Here is a 23,614-nt window from a genome sequence, read left to right as displayed (position 1 = left end):
GTTGCACAGAGTTCTTTGTTAAATGGGAGTATTGCATACAGGAACTGTGTTCTCAAACAAAGTGCAATGACGGCAATTCCAGTAGGCATGACCTGCTGCCTTAACGGAACTCTGCAATGTTAGTTTGCATGCTTAAAATAAAATCATTCAGAAAAAAATAAGAATACATAGGTGGGAAGTTTGCAATGAAAATTAATTTAAAAGGACAACAGTGATGTCAAATCTGATATTAAAAAATAAGTCAAGAAAGAGGAGCATTTTTCAGAGAAAACGTGATATGTTCTAAAAAGAGTACATATTGTAAAGTTTCACATGTTAACAGCAAACAGAAAATAAAACAAAGAAACACAGTATAACTTCTAAAGACAAAGTAGAAGATTTTTATCCAAAAGTAATAAATCAAACTGTTCTTACTATTTACCAAATTTATTTTATTATCAATTAACTCATTTTTTGTAGTATAGAAACCAAGAAAACTTAAATACTGGTTTTAACAAACAATAAATCACTTTAGTATTGTTTGCCTTAGATTTTAATATGATACTAGAATTAGTATCTTTAATTATATATTTAATTTAATTTAATTATATATATAGTATCTTTAATTATATATACCTTTAAATTATATATACCTTTAAACATCACATCCCATGTGGTGTTTATTTCACTTTCGATCCAGCTTCCTGCTAATGGCCTGGGAAAGCACTGCAGGATGGCCAAATCCTTGGATCCCTGTGTTTACACAGGAGACACAAAACAAGCCCTGGGCTCCCAGACTTGGATTGACTTAGCTCTGGCCACTGAGACAACTTGGATAGTGAACGAGTAGATGGAATATCTTTCTGTCTTTCCTTCTCTAATTCTAAAAACAAAATTTAATGAAAAATCCTCCAACTAAATTAATGAAAAATATGATGATGAACCCTAATAATAACACATTATCATTAAAACACATGTCTGCTAACAACAGCATGGCAATGCCACTTGGGTTTGGTAAAAAGCAAGCTTTTCAAAATTCTCCTATGATAAACTTAAATGTATTATTTGTAAAAACCATGAAATGCAATTAATATTCATTTCCTTTATGTAAGGAAGGAACTATTTACCTATTTTTCCAAATGGTGACTCACATTGTTTGCCTAAATTTACTTGAAATGATTTCAAATGGAATGGAGGATACTGGGTCATTCTTTGTGGTATATGTGTTAACCTTCAATTTTGTTGATTTGTTATTCGAAGAAGCAGAATTTAAATGACATAGAATATAATGAAGCTCCTATTGCAGGAACTACAAGATAACCCATTTTTAGTATTCTTATAACTTCTCACTGGGGTTAAGTAAGAAAAGTATTTTCTAATAAATGTAACTCTACATTAAAACTATCAATTGAAATACTTTTAAAAAATGCCCAGAATTCATTTTCTTAAACCCACAGTCATGAAGGACAGGCATATTCACGCATCTTTAAAACACAATCTGTTTTATAAAAGCAACAAAAGTAAATTTCATTAAATGATACGATATCAAAAAGTTTGTTACTGAAGCATTTCAGTTTTCATATTTTCGAATTAGATATAAAACTGGGCATGTTTTCTCAAATACTTAAAAAATCTTAAAAGCACTGATATTTTGGTTCTAAGTGTTTCAGATAAAGCTTAATCAGCTCATTTATAATGCACTGAAAACCATAGTCTATCCATCTATTTAAAGTGACAGTGAAGAATTTATCTGTCAACTTGATAATAAGGAAGTACAAAGTCTTCCCAAATTATTTTCACATGATATGTTAGCAAAACCAACAAGGGTACTAATTTTACTCATTATATAGGCAATCATCTTGAATAAAAGTCTATAAATACAGCTATTTCAGGAGGACAGTTTCCACTTCAACCCATGTAGCCTACAATCCTAAATCAATGTCTTCAAAGTATAAGAGAATAGGGAAAAAAACACATTGAAAATACTGCTTTTTGGGCCTGGCGGCGTGGTCTAGCGGCTAAAGTCCTCGCCTTGAAAGCCCCAGGATCCCATATGGGCGCTGGTTCTAATCCCGGCAGCTCCACTTCCCATCCAACTCCCTGCTTGTGGCCTGGGAAAGCAGGAGAGGACGGCCCAAAGCTTTGGGACCCTGCACCCGCGTGGGAGACCTGGAAGAGGTTCCTGGTCGCGGCTTCGGTTTGGTGCGTACCGGCCTGTTGCGGCTCACTTGGGGAGTGAAACATCGGATGGAAGATCTTCCTCTCTGTCTCTCCTCCTCTCTGTATATCCGACTTTTCAGTAATAATAAAAAAAAAAAAAAAAAAAAAAGAAAATACTGCTTTTTAGATAATTACCAATAAGAAAAAAACCCTGACAGAAATTTTAATTATTGTTAAAATAGTTCAAAAATAATATATGTTGTGTATAAACTAAAATTGAAATGTCAATGAGGTGGTCACAGAATGTGGCTAAGAACTCGCATTTACTTTTAACATATTGGTTACTCATTATTACTATGTCAATTAATTCCATAATGGTGTAAGTTTTTGCTGATGGTATGTTGGCTCTGTCTTCAAACCAGAGAGGGTCTACCTAAGAAGCCATTGAACTTGACTGGACAATGAGATGCTGGACTCTATGTTTGGTACATGCTTGCAATGGGGGAATCTCAACTGAACTTGAACTGTGGTTATGCAACAAGGTGGAGGAATCCACCATGGTGGGAGGGTTTGGGGAGGGGTGGGGAGAATCCCAGTACCTATGGGACTGTGTCACATGGTACAATGTAATTAATAAAATAAAAAAAAAATTTAAAAAAACCTACCTAGTAGAAATAAGAGAATTTTTAAAAATCCAAATCAAAATATTATTTTTCATTTATAATTTTTTCAAATAAAACCAAGGTTGATACAAATTCAAAAAAAATAATAATGTTAGAAAAAATTCTGCATTTCTCTAAGGAAATCGGAAGGCAATCTCTACAGTTTGTGTATTTCACCAAAAAAAAAAAATGCAAGTATATACAGTGCTATGGTCTTTCGTTATAATGAACATGCAGTGTCTCTTATTAAAGCCTACATTTCTTATTCCATTATCAAATTATTTGTAGGTGAAGACAGTGAATGCCATTAATGATTTCTTATCCTATCCTTCATATTCAAGTTCCATTTTAAAGTCACCGTTACAACGTTAAACCCTAAAATGTGTGACAAGCTTTTAAACATGTGTCCTGTTTATAAGCCTTACATCACCATGTTCTCACAGCACTCTTCAGCAGGTTTTGTATGATACTGAATATAACGACAGTACAAAAACAGATGAGGCTACAGGCAAAAGGAAACTGCACAACTCTGCTGCATGTTCTCGGATTTACCATCTGGTGATCCAAGATAAATCTAAGCAGAGGAGAGGAAAAGGGAAAAAAACTATGACTATTGAATGTTCATTTGTTTGCCCTAGTTGTTAACATAGTCATCTCACACAGAAGCAAAGGTCATGATCACTCTGCCACAGGTATGTGTACACAAGAAGCTGTAGGCTGTATTTAGAAGTTGTACTTACGCAACCCTGAGAGTCTCTAGTCTCCAAAGTGACCGTGCGTGAACAGATACAGCACCACCTTCATAATGAACAGTTCTGTTCAAACAAACAAAACAGGCCAGTTTTGAGATTAATCTGTTTCATTCTCTAGACTATTTCAAGCTATGCAAAAGATAAAAATCAAATAGGAAAGCCTCTGGATAAGTAAATCAAACCTTTTTGGCAGGAAACAATATAGCCCAAAACAACCAAAATAGTACTAACAATAAGCTTAAGTACATCATGAATAAAACTTGGTTTATGCCTATCCTCTTCTTACCATTTTCTCCCTCTAATCCCATTCATTCTCCCTATGTCTGTCTCTCCTCATCTCCTCCCTACCAAAGAACTGATTTCAGCCTTACCCACCTAACTTAGGTCTGTGAAAGTAGTTATCAACTTTCAGCATAATAAAATACATTTTTAATTCAAAACAGATAAAATTATCTGTGACTCTAGATTTTGCTTTAGATATTTATAACATACTAAAGAAACACAAGAACAGTTCTTTAGTACAGCAATTTGTAGTTTAAAATCTACAACATACCAAAACATAAACATCAACGCAAAAGTCATAACAGATGAATTTCTTTGGATATATTCTAAATAGGCCAAATTTTAAATTTTTCATATTAGAACTTACTATGCATTTCTAGATATCACACAAATTTATTTCAATGATTTGAGAATGTTTTAAGTAAACTGAAGCATACAAACATGTTCTGTTTCTTTCCAGAGTGTTCACTGTTTCTTGGTGGATCCATCTTAGCATTTGAACATACACAAGTCTGTCCTGCCTTCTTTCCCTTTTACTAACTCACTATCACTATTCATCACTTCTCACAGCACTTAAATAGTGCTTCCAGACCCACTTCTACAATGAATCACATTTTGTTATGGTCATCAAATGACCTTCCTGTTACCAAATCAAATGTCAAATGTCAAATGACACACTTTCCTTTTTTAACATTGTGGAAACTGTCTTGATAGATTTCTGATACTACTTTCATCTTCCTTTTCTCCTATTACTTAGATGTTTCTTCTTATTCTATTATTACTATAGAACTTTTCAAATATACACAAAAGTAGAATATTAAAAGCAAGCTCCAAACAAACAGCCAACATCATACATGTTGATCAACATAGGAACATACAACCCCACCACCTGGGACGGCCACATTCAATGCCAGAGTATCTGGTTCAAACACAAACTTTGGTACTCCTCATCCAGTTAGATTTTAATATGCCTGTGAGATGATATTCCCAAGTGTTTGGGTTCCTGCCACCTACATGAAAAATCCCAGATGGAGTTCTAGACTCCTGACCTTGGCTTGGTCCAGCCCCAGCTATTGCAGATGTATTTGGGGAGTAAAGCAGGGGATAGAAGATATCTCTTTGTGCCTCTCTCGCTCTCTGTCATTATGCCTTTCAAATAAACAATTATCTTTTTAAAATATGGTGCAGGAATATAAATGATACACTTTTACTGTACCATAAATCATTTAGAAGTCTTTTATATAAATGAATATAGGAAGAAATGTACTTAAATATGAAGATTGTTCTTGAACAATAAACATTAAATTATCAATTACAAAAGAGAAATGATAGAAAATTTAAGCTTAAAAATAAAATGGGGGGCTTGTGTTGTGACACACAAGTTGAAGCTGCTGCCTGCAACGTGGGCATCCAATAAGAGTGTCAGTTCAAAGCGCAACTTCCTATCCAGATCCTTATGCGTGCCTTAGGAAATCAGCAGATGACTGAAGTCTTAGGGTCCCTTGCTCCTAAGGGAGATTTGAATGGAGTTCCAGGCTCCTGGTTCATCCTGGTCCAGCTCTGGCTGGTGTAGCTCTTTGAATGAATCTACAAATGGAAGATCTCTCTCTCTCTCTGTTTATAACCCAGCATTTCCAATCCATGCTTTAAAAAAACAGCTTTTATAATAAATATCATGAATGTTTACATATTTTTATGTATTTATAATTCAGTATATGAAGAATTATTTAACTATTTTACTGTTTCATGACATGTATCTTTTAAATTGTATTTGGCTCTTACATTATAATTGTAACATATTTGTAGATTTTAATATATTTATATTTCAATGTATGAAAAATCAGCATTCAGATTTTTCATTCATAACTTGTAGTTTTTAAAATGTATTTTTAGTTAAAATGTTAAAACCTAAATATAAAGTCAGTAAGTAAGTTCGCCCCTCCTTCCTAACTATAACATTTTTAGCTTTATCCTGAATAGACTTATGCTTTGGATTTTTTTCTTTCACTATTTTTCAATGTTTCATCGCTAGATGCAGGATCTAATGACTTGTTTTAATTAGTTGGTGATGATTCCAGCATCTACACTATTATTTTGAGGTTCTCCCAAATAAATACATAGCATATACAGTATGACAATGGCTACTTATCAAATCATTGTGGCCTGTTTCAGAATAAAAATTGGCAACACAGAGTCAAAATCTATTACCAGTATGAATCTCAGTCCACATAAAAGACACTAGTCATACTCAGACTTATTTAGAAGCCAATTCACTTGGAGGAATAAAACTCTTCTAAGGAATTACACTGCTCTCCTATATTGCACCTCAAGAATCCAGCAAGACAACTATTTTAAAGTCCAACACGTTTACCAAATGATACTACTATCCTTAAATTTATACAACTAAAGGCAGGCTGACACTACGAGGAATATACACATCTCACATAAGAATACTTCGATCCAAGTCCCTAGCTCTGTTACAGACTTCAGAACCCTGAAAATACACATCCTGTGAGACAGCAATTGTTGCTCTAATATTGCCATTCCTGTCACTCACACAGAGACCTGGTTTTGCACAGCTCTGGATAATCTGGGCATTTGAGGAGTGAATCAGTACATGAAAAGCATATATGTCTCTTTCTATCTCTCTGCCTTTTGAATAAATAAATCTAAGATAAGTCATATAACTGAATGATGATCTTTAAGATAACAATATCTTTTGAGCCAATGATCACAGGAGTTTTAATGCAAATGAAGGCAATGGTACTAAAACTCAAGGAAAAGTATGGATATGAAAATAAATAAATGTACATGTAACTTGGGTCACTCGGGAATCTCTCTCAAAGAGTATTTCTTAAATGAGTGTTATAAGCTACTGAGGAAAAAAAGTTAAACTAACTGAACACTGATAGTATATTTAAATCACATTTTCTTAAAAAAAAAAAGAACCTACCTTATAAATCAGAAAAAATCAAGCTCACTATAATTTCATTGACTATGATATTTAAGAACTAGTATGTACATGGAGTGACTAGCAAAATGAGATTGTTCAATAGCACTTAGAAAAACTGCAGGCTTCTAGCTCTGTTATGTCTGCAGAGCACATTATCCCCTCATGTAAAACACATTTCATTAACAAATTCATATTTCAAACTGACCACATAAAATTGCCTCAAGGGACCCTCTAAGTTTCTCCTAAGTACAAATTCATCCCAGTAAATCATCAGTTCCACTACTCATAACTATTATAATAATGCTCATTACAATAAGTGCAGTTGGCTAATTCTGCATTTGAGAGCTATAAAACACAATTTAAACTGTATCTCAATTGTTAAATCACTTATTTCTTGGTTAAAAAAAAAGTAGGTACTCTGACAGCTAAATTGGTTCATCTTCAGGGTCCAAGGCTCAAAAAAAGATTAGTATTAGCACATTTACAAAAGCACAAATCCTGACAGCTCTTTGTGGCCTAGCAGTTCAGTATATATTCATAATAAATTTTTATAGGATACACAATTTTGATTAATGGAATTTTTTATTAATGGAATTTACTACACAATCGCAGGTATATTCTTAACAAATGATCTTGTTGTGGGCTAAGGTATGGAAATTATTAGTTCAATCATTCCTCTGGACTTTAGGACTTGCTCACATGGGTGAACCTTAGCTCCTTGAATTTTAAACCCCTGTCTGCCTGTGTTATCCCCACGTTTCTCTCTTACATACAGGAAATGCCTCTGAAGTGAATGACACCGAGTTCCAGTGTACCCTGACAGCGTGCAAGAATGGCAATTGAGATACTGCTGTTATCCTGCAGCTGCTCTGAATCCTGCCTGTGCCTGCTGGGACTGACAGAGAGTCCTCTGTTGGCCTGATAAGCTGAAAAGAGACTTTGGCATAACGATGACCATTGTAGCCAGTACGTCAGCAACCGCCACCACCAGCTACCGTGGTGACAGTGAACAAGGTTGCGGAACAGACTGCCAGAGTTATGGAACAACAGGACTTCACTCCTGAACATGAGTGGGTGGGCATGCTTATGCTTATGCTGTAACTGTGGGTTGACTTACTGGCAGAGGAACAGCAGATGCTGTGAGATTTGGTCTAGGCCTCTTGTTCCCCATCATATGCCTTTTTGTGTGTAACACCTATGCAAGTGCAAAATGTTTCCCAAGCCCAGGAACCGCTGTCTGCTCATTGCTACCGAGCTAAAGATACTCCTATGGTCAGGGCCTCTTGTTCCCCATCATATGCCTTTATGTATGTTTCACCTGTATAGTGCTATGTTTTCCCAAGCCCAGCAACTGCTGTCTGCTTATCGCTACCATGTTAAATATACTCCTAGCCATGGTACAGGGTTACTAGCCTCCCCAAGTATGGTTTGTGCACCTGCAGCGGACAACGCGTTGAATGGCAGCCAGTGACAGGTAAGATGGACCAGGCACTGACCAACCTAAGACAGGGGCTCCGTCATGCTATGGAGATTCCCAATGACAGGTAAAGCTGATAACCTGAGCGTCAACCTAAGACAGGCGCAGTCAAGTCTGCTTTAAAACAAAAAAGGGGGACCTGTTGTGGGCTAAGGAGTTGATTAGCACTCCTTAAACAGAGCACTACAGGAAATGGGCTTGCAGCTAAAAGCACCTGGTCTAATGGGACTCACTGGCATCTTATTGTTTGGTTAAAGGGCTTGGGGGAAAGAGTATATAAGGAGTAATAAAGGGAGGCTTCAGAGAGACTTCCACCATCACTGGTCTCCTGTTAAGGCCTCATCCCCAGACCCTCTCTGTGTCCACATTACTGGCTCTGCTGGTTGGAGCATGATCTGACACTGTAAAGAAACCCCTGACCTCTTCAAATAAATGTTTTTCCTCATGTGAGCCCTGTCACAGGGTCCTGTTCCAGGTGCATAAGTTATGAGCTCACAGTTCTTCCCAGGGGACTAAGTCAGCAATTATTTTCACATTTGATCACCTTTCTGAAGATGACACTTTCTCATGTTTACCTGTGCAAGTAGCTGGATTTCTTTATGCCTCATTTTCATCATACACAAAGTAAAATCTGGGAGTCCATGTTATATTGCACAGACCTTTAAGCTAGCATCCCATGTCAGAGCAATGACTAAGTGTTGGCAGCCCCACTTCATACCTGACTTCCTGCTAATCTTTCTGGGAACAGCAGAGCAGGGCCCAGGCACATGGGCCCCTGCCACTACATCAGAGACCTGGCTGAAGCTCTGGAATCCTGGCTAAAGCTTGGCCAATTTAGGGAGTAAACCACTGGCTGGAAGATTTCTCCTTCTATAACTTCCAAATTAATTGTAACTTTCAAAATGCATGTGTGTATTAAGTTTCATCAATTTTATCTTGCTAAGTGTCTGATTTTACCATCACAAGCTACACCCTAAACTATAAGGATCCCCAATACTGACCTTTTAAACAACCTCTACTTTGTCCTTTAAAGTTTTATCATTTCAAAAACATTGTAAAAATGAAACCATACAGCAAAAGTGTTAGAGTCTGGGCTAGAGGCCCCCTCACCCGGACGTTAGGGTGCGAGCTAGTCAACCCCCAGAAAACAACAAAGAGCCTGGCTGGTAATGCAAAAAGCAAACAGAGTTTATCGTGCCAGCATGCTGGGGTCAGATCGTACTTGGAGCACACAAGCCAAGTGGATCGGACCCCGACTTAACATAAGGCTGGAGATTATATACCCCATTTTGGCTGTAACATATATCAAAGTCAACTCAAAAGTAACAAATTTAGACTTATGTGGCTCCTGGGTGCAAGCAGTCTATTCCGTTCTCACACTCATTATTTACGTTCCCACAATTATTGCTTTCGGTTCCCACACTTATTATTTACAGCTTATCCCATCCTGGCACCCTTATCTTTATGGATCCTCCAGTCTCCTGCCTTCCTGCACCTGGGTTAGTTGATAGATAAGGTTACAAAGAAACAAAGGAGACAGATTTATCACTAAAGTGGAGTTTTCCCACAGTTCAGGCACCTCCTGACCTAGCGAAGTAGTGACTTCTCACCCCAAAGGGCCTAATATCGCCTAACGCTAACATTCTTAACATTCTAACATACTAACATTATACCAACACTCTAACAAAAGCAACCTTTTCAGATTGATGCTGTTTATCAGCATATTTCCTGATGAAGCTTTCTTTACATTTTGGAAGCCATTCCTTGTTATCGCTGAGTAAAAACCTGTACTATGGATATCTAGATAGATCCCAGGTATCAGCTATTTGAAAAAATCTTACTCTACCCTGGTTATTTATGGTCTGTATTCATACTAAGGTATGAATAGTTTTCATCTCCTTAAATCATATGCCCAGAATAGTAATTTGTGGGTCACATGATAGTGCATGCCTTGTTTTAGAAGAGTAGCAAAATGTTTTCTATTGTCACTAATATTTTATGGGCAACAAATGAGTGATCCATTTCCTTATTAACACAATTCAGTTTTCAACATTTTGTCATTGTGATAAAGTATGTAGTGATATTGATTATAGTCTTAATTTCATTTACATGATGGGCAACGATACTGAACATCTTTCTACATGCTCACATAACACTTTGTGTGTCCTCTTTGGTGAATGGCTGTTCATGTCTCACTAGCTTCTAGTTGAATTATGTGTATTTTAATGTTGAGCTTGGAGAATACTTTCTACATTTTAAACATTAGTTTTTTTCAGATATGATTTTCAAGATCTTCTCCTAGTGTAGTCTGTTGTTCCTTTTATCCCTTTCAAGAGGATTCCTAAAGAGCAAAATTTCTCATTTTGATCAAAAAATTTTTCATCAGTTTTCTTTAGTAAACATTTTTTAAAAAAAGATTTAGTTATTTTTATTGGAAAGTCAGATTTACAGAGAGGAGAGACAGAGAGAAAGATCTTCTGTCCGCTGGTTCACTCCCATAGTGGCCACAATGGCCGAAGCTGAGCTGTCTCCCACCCACATGGGTACAGGGTTCCAAAGCTTTAAGTCATTCCTGACTGCTTTCTCAGGCCACAAGCAGGGAGCTGGAAGGGAAGTATTGCAACTGGAACACCAACCAGCACCCATATGGGATCTGGGTGCATGCAAGGTAAGGACTTTAGTCACTAGGTGTCAGTCTCAGTGAACATGGTTTTAATGTTGAATTGAAGAACTATATGATCTCAAAGATTTATTTTTTGCCTGAAAATTGTTCTTGTTTGTTTTCCAAAAAGTACATGTCTTATATGTTTTATATTTAAGTCCATAATCCATTTTAAATTACTTTTTTTATAAAATGTGAAATTCAGCTTAAGGTTCTTTTGTGGGAGTATCTGGATATACAATTGCTTCAAGTCTTTAAAGTCTGAGGAAAATTTCATCTTTTCTTTTTCTGCCATAGGCAATCTGCCTCCCTTTTTTGTCAAAGACTTAAACCCAACAACCTCCTTGGATTTAGTCTCTAAGGACTAACAGGGAGAGCAATGCCTTATAGAAAACTTCAACTTTCTACCAAGTCTCCAAACACCGCTGAGGCAAAATATAAGAGCTTTTGGACTTTTTAAATGAGAATAGAAAACATTGGGAGATAAAATAACATAAAAAATTTGGCATGTTTGCAAGTATGTAAATTTCATAGGAAAAGTCTGTAGCATAAAACAGATCTGCAAAGATGCTCACAGCCCAAAATATGTTTTGTTTTATTTAAAACTCTTTGTTCAAAGTTAAAATTCCTGCCATAGGTTCAGGTACTACGGAGTCAAAGTGAAGCCACTCCAACACAGAAAATTTAGCTGAGGATTTCAAATCATAGTCCACAAAATAGTTTTTCATTCAATCAGGTAGGCATGCTGCTTTAGTAAATAATAATTCTTCACAACTGCCAGAAATATCTACAGGAGACTTCAAACTCGAAGTCAACAATTAGTCCTCAATTCAGGATCCCTATTATTTTCCTCAGATAACTCCACAGTAAAGTGAATGATTCTTTTATCCCCATTTCTTTCACAAATACTACACATACACATACATGTGATTTGTTTATAGATATGCGAATGAATGGCACAACCATGGTTAAAAATTGAATAGAGGAGAACAAGCACACCAACACAGAGGAGAAATGATGTTGTGGAATAAATATCACTTACGTAAGGAAGGTAAGACTTTAATTCTGGCATCAACTGTTTGAATGTATAATCAGATACTGATTTTCTGTCTCTGAATGTTTTGAAATCTGACTCCACAATTTCACATGTACAGTTGGGATCAAAAGGCAAGTTTAAACAAATTAACTAATGGGAACGCAACTGCGATTTCAAAATCAAAGGTCAAAAATGACCCCTGTTTTGCATGATTTTCTTCAAACAGTAAAATCGTAAATTATATTTTTCTATAATCTAAATTTTAAAAAGGCTGTAAATGCATTCTCTAAATCAGATAAATATTCACTTTATCTAATATACAACATTGTTGAGATCTTAAAGACCTAGTTCCTTAAGATAGTGGCCAGGTCACATTCTTTTTCTTTTATTCAACTCAGCATACAGGGCCTGCATTGCAGTATAGTGGGTAAAGTTACTTTCGGCATTCCATTTAATGGCCAGACCAAGTCCCAGCTGCTCCACTTTTGATCCAGTTCCCTGTAATGGCCTGGGAAAAAGAAGTGAATGACTGGCTAAAGGTTTGGCCCTGTACCATCCATGTGGGAGACCTGGATTAAACTCCTCCTAGCCGCAGCTTTTGGCCTGAGCCTTGGGGGCCACCTGGAGAGTGAATCAGCAGATGAAAGAAAGTAACTCCAGTTCTGTCTCCCTCCCTTTAACTGTCTCTCCCTTTCTCTGTGATTCTGTCAAATATATGAATGAATAAACAAACAAAACTTGAAAATAGCCTAACACATATCCAAATTTCCAGGTTACAAGCCTTTCCATAAACATTAAAGGAATCAAGGTAGTGTTATTAAAAAGTAGGCTCAGAATTATAGTTATTTTAAAGTGAAATCTTACATGTCTCAATGTACACATTATCACTGAATTTCTCTTTCTAATATTTATCAGATGTAGGGGAATGTTTGGCTGAGTAGCAGAACCATAGGCAGGTAATCAGGCAGCTTGTTGGGGTCCTCCCACAGTATAAGAGAAATAAAGCTGACGCCTAACCAGCATTTCAAGAAGTACTGCATATTCATACAGAGGTTGAGTGTACAACAATAGTTCCATTCAAGTTTCTGCACAAGAGAAAATAGGTATATTTTGAGATGACACACCTAAATGGAATGAGAATGAATCAGCAGGGATTTAAAAATAATAAACTCACACTCCAAATGAACAATCAAGTAAACAATCAAGTAAACAGCACTAGTGCAGAAAAACAATGCAAGACATACATTCACTTTTACATTTCAGCCCATACTGAAACAATGTGACTGTAAAACCATTTGGATATTAATGAGAAGAGGCTTTTTTTTTAACAAAGATATTATGTATGCTAAGTTAATAAGCCAAATGTGGATAAGTAATGCTTTTAAATCTTCATTGGAAAATTGGGACATTTCTTATTTTTCCTGATCTCTAATCTACTGTCTCTTTTCCAAGCCACTTAAGATAAGTGCATCAAGGGACTGGTATGACTGCTCAATGGCTAAGTCCCCTACCTGCAAGTGCCAGCACTCCATCTGGGCACTGGTTCATATCCCAGCTGCTCCACTTCCTATACAGCTCTCTGCTTACAGCCTGGGAAAGCAGGGGAGGATGGGCCAAAGCACCTTCACGGCAGATCTGGAAGAGGTTGCTGGTTTCTGCTTTGGATCAGCTCAGCTCCCGCCAATGGAGTCATCTGGTGAGTGAACCAGCAAATGAAAGATTTTTCTGCCTCTCCTTCTCTCCGTACATTTGTCTTTCCAATAAAAATAAATCTTTAAAATAGTGCATAAAATATATAATTTGAATTTTTATTGAAATACCATGGCTAAAATTCTCAAGAATGTTTTGAACCTTTGTGGTAAAAGTCTACTTTTGAAAGTGGTCGTTCTTCCCAGTCATGCCTTGAAAGTGTGACTAGACCAAGCCAGGCTCCTGTACTGAATCAAGTGCCCTGCATTCCTTCCAAACAGTGGGGAGTTTCAAGTTTGGGGGGAAAAGTGAACCTATTAAAGGGAGAAAAGGCAAACAACAGAAAACACCTCTCCTTTAAGACTGACTCCTCCATTAAAAGGGTTTGGCAAACTCATCCCATACCAAGACACAGGACATGAAGGAAGAGGAAATTAAGAAAAGCATTTATAGAAGTCTTCATCTTTGATGATTTCAGAATACAACAGAGCAGCCCTAAAAAGATCCCTGGTAAGTAGAGGCCTAAAGGGCACAAATTACTTAAAAAGACATTAGTCATAAAGCTGTGTACATGGATACAAAGCATGCATGTCTTCCAAAGCCAAACTAAGAGACTGTTATATCAAAGTCATTGGATGTCTTGTCAATTATTTACAACTAAACTTTATTAATCGTTGCAACATTAAGGGGGCATGGAGAAAACATTGTCATGCACGCACATGATGGACCTTTGTTCTGCTGAATCATATTCTGGAAGGCAAATCCAGTCACTTCTAGATGCTGTCAAAGTATGATTTAATTGTCTTTAATTTGAAAGTAACAAGATAGTTCAACTATACTCCAAGAGTGATATCTAATATGATAAAAGCAGAACAATTTCTCCCTCTCTCTCACAACATGAAAATTCTGTCTTATTTTCTCTGCAGCTTTTATCACTTACTGTATTTTATTTCTGCAAATGGTACCAATGTGTATTTATTAATAAATTTTTTTAAAGATTTATTTTTATTACAAAGTCAGATATACAGAGAGAGGAGGAGAGACAGAGAGGAAGATTTTCCGTCCGATGATTCACTCCCCAAGTGAGCCGCAACGGGCCGGTGCGCCGACCCGATGCCGGGAACCAGGAACCTCTTCCAGGTCTCCCACACGGGTGCAGGGTCCCAAGGCTTTGGGCCGTCCTTGACTGCTTTCCCAGGCCACAAGCAGGGAGCTAGATGGGAAGTGGAGCTGCCGGGATTAGAACCAGCACCCATATGGGATCCTGGGGCGTTCAAGGCGAGGACTTTAGCCGCTAGGCCATGCCGCCGGGCCCTTATTAATAAATTTTTGTTTGTCATATGTTCCTATTAGAACATAAAGGTCTTGAAAGGAGGCATTTCATGTGTTTTTCTAGTCGAATGTATCTCACTCCCAGAACTTGATAGCCATGTAAAAATTTTTATTGAATGAATGAAAACCCTGTATATTAAATCCATTTCTAAATACAAACATTGGTTTTGAAACAATGTTTTTCCCTAATCTTGGCTACCAAAACAATCACCAATAATTCATATTGTGTTCTTATAAAATTCATTAACTTTATAACTTTAATTTACACAGTACTGATTTAACTCATGCATCAGTATATCTATGCATAAGAAACATTCTTTAGTTAGTATTTTATTACAGTCACATAAAAATGGGCAGAAATAATGAGATACAATCCAGACATACAATTTAAAACATAAAATATTCTCCCACATACAATATTTCATGCATGAAACAGTATTTGGTAATCAAATTTAAAGCCTCCAGAATCAGAGTAAAATAAGGATATTCAAAAAGCTCTTAGAAAATACATGTTGCGAAAAAAATTATGCATGAATTTTGCATTTGTGGTGCCAAAATAAACGTATTTCTATTCCATTTTTCTATAAACTTTTGGAGTCCTTCGTATTTTCAAATAAAAATAGCACATCACACTGTATAACCTACTGCCAACAATCTGTTTCTCTTTAGCCTCTTCTACTTCACTATTTGACAAAATCACAATATTATAGTTAACATTTAAGGCATACCTCCCTTTCACCTGACTGCTCACAACTAACTATATGACTAGTTCTAGAGCTATGTATCTTCCCTTGAAAAATACAGAGACACTTTTTAAAGACAATAAGATATCACTTCACCCGATAGAAAGCCTATGCCTAAAAGGCAACAAATTATGGGGTTGGTGGTCTGGCATAGCAGGTAGATCTGCTGCCTGCAATGCAAGTAACCCTTAAGGGTGCTGGTTTGAGGACTGGCTATTCTACATAGGATCCAATTCCCTGCTAATGTACCTAAGAAAGCAGTGGATGGCCCAGCTACTTGCACCCTTGCACTCACATGAGAGACCCAGGTGAAGCTTGTGGCTCCTATCCACGCCCAGCCTGACAATTGTGGCCAAAATGGGAAGTGAACCAGTGGATGAAAACCTTTCTCTCTCTCTCTCTCTCTCTGTCATGACAATAAAATGAAAAATGCTGGTAAGGATGTAGAGAAAGGGGAACTGTTACAAAGTATTGGTAGGAATGTACGTTATTGCAACCACTGAGAAAAAAAGTACAGAAATATCATTAAAAATTACAGAAAATTAGCCATTTCGAATTGTGCTGCTATAAAGTTGTAGGTTGCTTTCATATATAGATTTCATTTCATTTGGACATTTTCCCAGGAGTGGAATAGCTGAGCCATAGGGTAGATCACTTATTAGCTGTCTGAGCACACCCTATACTGACCTTCATGGTGGCTGTACTAACTTCACTCCCACGAACAGTAGAGGAGGGTGTCTTTTTCCCACATCTTCACCAGAGGGTGCTGTTGATTGCTTTCTCTATGCAGACCATTCTCACTGCAGTCAGGTGGAGCCTCAGTGTGGTTTTTGTATTTCCCTAATAGGCAAGGAGCTGGAGCATTTTTTTTTTCACGTGTCTGTTAGCCATCTCAATTCGTTCTTCTGAAAAATGTCTGCTTATATCCTTCACCCATTTCTTACCAGGGTTAATTCTTTTAATATTGTTGAATTTCTGAAGCTCTTCGTGTGGATATTAGTCCCCTATCTGTTGTGTAGTGTGCAAAGAAGACATGAAAACAACTCAGATGCTCATTAACAGATGAATGGATAAAGAAACTATAGTACATTGACTATATGGAATATTACTCAGCCATAAAAAGAATGAAGTCATACCATTTGCAACAAAATGGTCCTAACTGGAGATGACTATGCTTGTGAAACGGGCCAGTCTCAAAAGGATAAATATATAAATACATACAGATAATTGAATATATACATATATTCTCACAGATAAACTATATAATGGAGACTAGCATAACAGGGAGTTAGGATATATTGCAGTAGGCATCTCTATTTCCAAATAAAAGTAGGACTCCCAATGAAACATTTAAATACATCCTTACAGAATGATACTAGCTCTTTTATCTTTGTCTATACCCACCATGCCACAGTACACTTAAATGGCAAAAAACTAAATTTAAAACTTTTATAAGGAGTTTTACTATTGTGATAATAAGGGGGAAAATGGTGACAGGGGAAAACAGGAAGAGAGAGAGGGGAATGAGGAACTCCTATGCATATAAAACTGTATCATGGAAAATAATAACAATTTTAACAAAACTAGAAATTCCCACAGACCAAGAATCCCAGTATTGGGTATATATTCAAAAATTTGGAGTCGTTGTGCCATGTTTATAGCACCACATTCATTGCAGCATTGCTTCCCAATAGCCAAATTATGTAGCCAAGATATTTATCATCAGATGAACAGATAATGAAAATGTATAATATAAATTCTATAGAACACTATTAAGTGATAAAAAAGAAATTAAATCATTTGTTTGTAGCAAAATGAGTGGACCTTGAGTAAAACTTTGTAACTGAAATAACCCTGATACAGAAAGACAAATACCACATAGTCTCCCTCATATATGGAAGCATAAGAAAAAGAATGAGTGAAGAAATACTGATTATTATAGCTGACAAGGGTGAAAGATATAGACTTAGGGTAAGTAGGGAAAATTGGTCTTGATTCATTCATTTTGACAAATTTATCAAACAAATGAGATGTCACTAGAGAAAGTTAGATGTGTTTTATAAATTGAGACAAATAAATTGTTCTAGTCCCAGATGTTCATGGTAGCAAGTATTTTAGTCCAACAGCTTAAGTGGCTTAAACAGCTTAAATGGCTGCTGGGACTCCCACACCCCTTATCAGAATACCAGTTCAAGTGATGACTACACTATTTCCAACCCAGCTCCATGGTAATGACTGGGAAGCCATGTTCCTAATAACCATGTGGGAGACCCAGAGGGAGTTACTGATCCCTGCCTCCTGGTTTCAGCCTGGCTCAGCCCTGGCTATTGCAGCCATCTGAGCCTTTTGCTCTATCATTCTTCCTTTCAAATAAACTGTAACAATGGGATAAGCGGTAAAACAAATTCATATATTTTTCTTAGAATTTCTCCAGTTTTCAAATTCCTGTCCAATAGTCAAACTATTTCTTCTTATCTTAATTAATCAGCATATTCATTTTAGAACATCAATATGCATCTCTCCCCCAGGGCAGATTATATCAATTCAAGAAAAACTGCCTCAAGGCCAAGCTGTTCTTTGCTTCCCCAGTTCCTGAGACACTGGCAATGGCTCATAATGAGAGCAAATAAGCATGTTAAAGCATTCAAAAAATGATAGTAATAAAATTTGAATAGTAAACTTTCTTATAAATTTACAATTTAGGAATTTTTATTGGCATATTAAATAGTTGTTCAATCCCACTATATAATCAAGATGAACACAATTCTTTGTTAAGCAACAGCTCTAGGCTCCATGCTGTCCACTTCTGATGGATTTTATCCCTCAAAGCATGATCACAGAGACCTCGACTTTAGCTTCACTCATGCTAACCATGCTATGAAAAGAGGTGCAAACAGGAGTGGGAATTTGGCTTATGTTTAAGACCCTGGCCTGGGTTCAAGTTCCTACTCTACTCCTGCTTCCAGATTGCTGCTAACATAGATCCTAGGAGGCAGCAGGTGAAGGCTCACAAACTTGGGTCCCTGCCATCCACATGAGAAACAGACCCTGATTTTGGCCTGGCACAGTCATAATCATGGTGGACCTGAGCCAGCAGATGGGTTCTCTTTCTTACTCTCTGTCCCTCTACTTCACAACTATATTATTTTTTAAACAGGATACACACAATTTATTCATATTGCCATGAAAACCTAGAAAGAATCATAATCTACTGATCTAAAGACATGCTGAGGTTATACTGACAGAAAATTACCAACATGAAATCAGAAATACATTTTGAGAAGAAGGGCAGGTTTAAACATGCATGCAGTAGGACAGTGAGTTCATAGCACTATAAAATAGCTCTGAAATTTTTGCTAGTTTATCTCTGCAGTAACAAACTACACATTAAATATTTTTGTGCATTTCCTAATGCAAGCCTCATATACCCATAGATAAAACAAACTGCATTATACAGAGTGGATAAACTTGCACTGAAATAAGTTAAGCCACTTGCACAAGTTACACAAGAAACAAAGCCAAGACCCTTACCCAGATCTAACTCTGGGGTCCATTTACTTAACCAAAAAATTCTGAAATCTGTGAGAAAAAACAAGAAGGTATCTAAGAATCTCTTGATCCGACGCCTCCATTTAGGAAATCCAGGAGTATAGTTACAATAGATTCTGCTGGAATCAAGATGGCAGAATAGGATATGGACATATTTAAATAGAGAATCTTTTGCCAGGGTGAAGCAGAGAGGCACATCCAGGAAATAAGAGACGGCAGAATAATGGCAGAGGAGCATCTGAAGACTGAAGGAAAAAGCAGCAGAGACAATGGTGTGGTGTTGCAGTGACCAGATAACCCCAGTGGCAGTCAGCAAGCAGCATTCTATGCTCCACTGGCAGTTGGAGTTACCACAGAAGCCAGGTTGGAAGGGGAGTTCACTGGGAGCCCAGAAGGTAAACCCAGGCAAAGAACTGCTCATCCTGCTGATCTGTTTAATTCGACCAGGAGCAGAGACAGAGCAGCAGACTCCAAGCAGGTGATACAGGAACATGGTGGATTTAACAGCACAGACCCCTCCCCCAAAGCTGCATTCAGCATTATTTTGTATGGGAAGGAAAAGGCTGTGGGACTAGACTAAGTATGTACTGAACTTGGAACAAACTCATTTCTTGTTCAGTGCATTGCACTAATGTGGTATCCTACAGGTTCCAACTGAAATACATCTGAATAACCAACACACTTAACAGCCAGCAGATCCAGAACTCCATCAGTGGCATACCTGGCATCAGTTTGTACAGTATGGCAGAGGCTGAGATTGGAGGGACAACAGTGAGTATGCATGCACTGAGCTGGGAATGAACTCACGTCCAGCTCAGTGCATTGCATGGGTCCCTCAACATCCTAAGGGTGTAAATAGGTCCAAGTCACTTTCACACCTATTCGCCAACAGATTCCAACAAGATCAGCACCACCAACAACCTAGTTATTTAAGACAATTGGTATGTCCCTAATCCTGGGAACTGCTCAAACTGGAAGTGGGAGAAAATTTGTACTAACAACAGAGTAGCTACAGAACAAAGTCATAGGACGTAAAGAGTGGTGACCCAGGAGCAGGGACTACAAAACCCATGGTGGAAGCCTAACACATGTATCCAGACCTGAAACTCGCTAGAGGGAGTGGCATAAGTGACTACAAACAAACAAACAAAAAAAAACAAGAACCAAACATGATAAAGAAAATTGAATTATAGACCTGTGGGAGACACAGCTCAGAAACCTGTCCCAAGGAGAAGAATTTGCTAACCAGAAGTACAATGATCAACAGCAAAAGAAGAAATAGAGGTACAATGAATATTACTGAAGACTCCCATTTGCCAATCTCAGTCAAAAAAGGAATAAATCAAGGAAATGGGAGATAACAATTCAAAACACTTGTTATAAAGCTTCTTAGCAATAATGAGAAGCACATAGAGGAATTCAAGGAATATCTCACACTGGAAATAGCAACACTGAAACAAAATCAAGCAGAATTAATAGAAACAAAGGACACAATGGAGTAAATTGAAAATTCAGTGGAAAAATCTCAAAAGAATGAATGAGGCAGAAGAAAGAATCTCAGAATTGGAAGATATTTCTTGCCACAATGGGGAAACAATTAAAAACCTGGAAGCAGAGCAGAGTCAAGCTAAAACAATATTCAAGAATCCAGGGACTCTATTAAAAGGCAAAATATAAGAGTTATGGAAGTTCCAGAAGGTGCAGAAAGAGAAGCTGGTTTTAAAAATGTATTTAATGAAATAATAATGGAAAACTTCCCTAATCTAGAGAAAGAATTGGGAAACGACATCCAGGAGGGGAACAGAACCCCAACAGGGTTGACCAAAAGTGATCTTCACCAAGACATATGATAATCAAGCTCTCTTCAGTTGAATTTAAGAAAAGATCCTTAAACGTGCACATGAAAAAAATCAACTGACATACACAGGAATGGCGATCAGACTCATAGCTGACCTCTCACAGGAAACTCTACAGACCAGAAGAGAATGGAGCAACATATTTCCAGATCCTACAAGCAAAAATTAAAAAAAAAAAATTGTCAGTTCAGAATAACGTATACAGAGCAAAGTTTTCTTTGTCTTTGAAAATGTAAAATTCTTCCACAGTAAAGAAAAGTTAAAAGAATATGCCTCTTCCAAACCTGCCCTACAAATGATACTTAAAGATGTTCTCTTGACAAAGAAAAGGAATAGTGCCCACCAAAACCAAAGGCAACTGCGAAGAACATCTCAGTAAAATAACAGAAGACTAAATCAATGAACAACCCATTGCTAAAATAAATAGGACCAAATTACCACCTATTTATATTAACCCTGAATGTAAATGGCTTAAACTCATCAATCAAACATAGACTGGTAAACTAGATTAAAAAATAAAACCCATCTATTTTTTGCCTACAACAGACACATCTCACCAACACACATCAGGGGAAATACTATCTCATGGATTTTGATGTTTTTGCTTTTAGTTTAATTTCTTCAAAACAGTTTTTTTCTCATATTAAATTCTTCACTGACTCGTAAGTCATACAGTAGCATCATTTTCTTCAAGAAGGTTCTTGGTTTTCTTCTTCATCAGTAACACTTTAGTCATTCAGTAAAATGTTATTCAACTTCATGACATTGTAAATTTCTAGTTTTTTTCCTGTTGTTGATTTTGTTTTGTGGCTTTTCTTTAAGGGGATGTACAGTACTTTGCAATGCAGACTATCATATCCAGATGTGAGGATACAATGCATTACGCCTCTGCATTTCCAGATAAAAGATGGACTCCCAATAAAACTATTAAATATATCTTGACAATAAGATGCTGGAATCTCTGCCATTGTCCATGACTATAGTGATAGTCTTCATACAGTTTATGAAGAACTATACTATTGTAATAATATAAGGGAAATCAGTGTGTGTGTGTGGGAGGGAGAGGACATGAAGTAGTGGATAAGGGAAATCCCAGAACCTAAGAAACTGTAGCATAAAATAATAATTAAAAAGGGGCTGGGGACCAACAGATGCTGCCTCAACCAATAGCTTATAACTCCATGAGAATACATCATAGCTTAAATTTTTTTATTATTTATTTATTTATATATTTATTTGTCTTTAAACGACAAAGAGATAAACAGAAAGGTAGAACCACAAAGAGACAGAGCTAGATTTTCCATACACTAGATTGCTCCCCAAAGGTTTGGGATAACCAGGGTGGGGCCATGCTGAAGCCAGGAGCCAGGAAATCCATTGAGGTCTCCCAAGTTGGTGGCAGGAGCCCAGGAACTTGTGCCATTATCCACTACATCCTAGGTGTATTATCAGTAAGCTGCACCTTAAGTTGAGACAGGACTTGGTCTCAGAGACTCCATATGGGATGCAGAGACCTAAGTAGAACCAACCTACTACACACACCCTGACCCCAGGCCATGGACATATCATGATTTTTAACACAACAACTCCCCAGTACTCCTTTCTTTTCTATGATGAACTTCCCTGGTTCTCCAGCTACCATTCATTCACCCGACTCTTTTCTTTCTTTACATATCCAGGGTCCATCCTCACCTTTCTGTCTGGTTGGTCTATTTCTACACTTTCCCAGCCTTCCTATAGCAAGGCACGGCCCAAGATGATACTCCATTTCCCTATTTACAGCTTTCCCCTCTTCATATGAGACAACATATGATAGATGTTCCTTCTTCCAACTACTCCACATTCATTTGTGATTCACATTCAACCCAAGGCTTTTCTAAGTTAAAGACTCACATAGCCCAATTTCATCCTTGATGGCCCACAGAGCCTCTGTACTCACCTGTGTCCAAAGCTGAATTCCATCCTTCACTTGAAAGACGCTCTATCTTCTGCAATCATGAGTACTATATGTCTTACCCACACCAGAAACATCAAGTTGCTTTGCATTTGATATATTTCCTCACACATCTAGTTCATTCCCAAACCTGCCAGTTTTTCCTGAACCATGATCAGTGAAAGAGTGAAAGACAGTGGTCCACTTTCCCTTATGCTAATGGGAACAGCCTAAACAGACATATTGTCAACTGAGAAAAAGTAAATGAAGGCAAAAACAAAAGAAGCAACATTTGGTGTCATGGGCACAAGTACCAACCTTCGTTGCTCTTCGCCATGTTCTCCTGAGGGGACAGTGAGACATTCATCCATGTGTCCATGCAACAACCTGAGGACATCACCACCAATGAGATACCCTGTAGGATTAAAGGCCATTAATGTTTGGACAATCATGGTCTGATGATGAGAGCTGGACATTTTATCTGATCCAATCTTCTACTTTTTTTTTTTTTTAAAGATTTATTTTATTTTTATTACAAAGTCAGATATA

At 37.2% G+C, this 23,614-nt stretch overlaps 1 protein-coding gene across 1 annotated transcript in view; it reads right to left on the bottom strand.

Moving 5' to 3' along the window:
- The window catches only part of RYR2 (ryanodine receptor 2), a 663,784-nt gene that overhangs the window by 349,440 nt on the left and 290,730 nt on the right, over window positions 1–23,614 (bottom strand). The window contains exons 10-11 of the mRNA XM_058669392.1: window positions 23,384–23,480; window positions 3,542–3,616 (exon numbers count right to left, since the gene is read on the bottom strand). Coding sequence (XP_058525375.1) covers window positions 3,542–3,616; window positions 23,384–23,480 — 172 coding nt within the window. The remainder of the gene's footprint in view (window positions 1–3,541; window positions 3,617–23,383; window positions 23,481–23,614) is intronic.

Source organism: Ochotona princeps, chromosome 10 (assembly GCF_030435755.1).
Source record: "Ochotona princeps isolate mOchPri1 chromosome 10, mOchPri1.hap1, whole genome shotgun sequence".
Lineage (NCBI taxonomy): Eukaryota > Metazoa > Chordata > Mammalia > Lagomorpha > Ochotonidae > Ochotona > Ochotona princeps.
The sequence above is the reverse complement of the archived record's forward strand: the minus strand, read 5'-3'. Positions and strand labels throughout refer to the sequence as shown.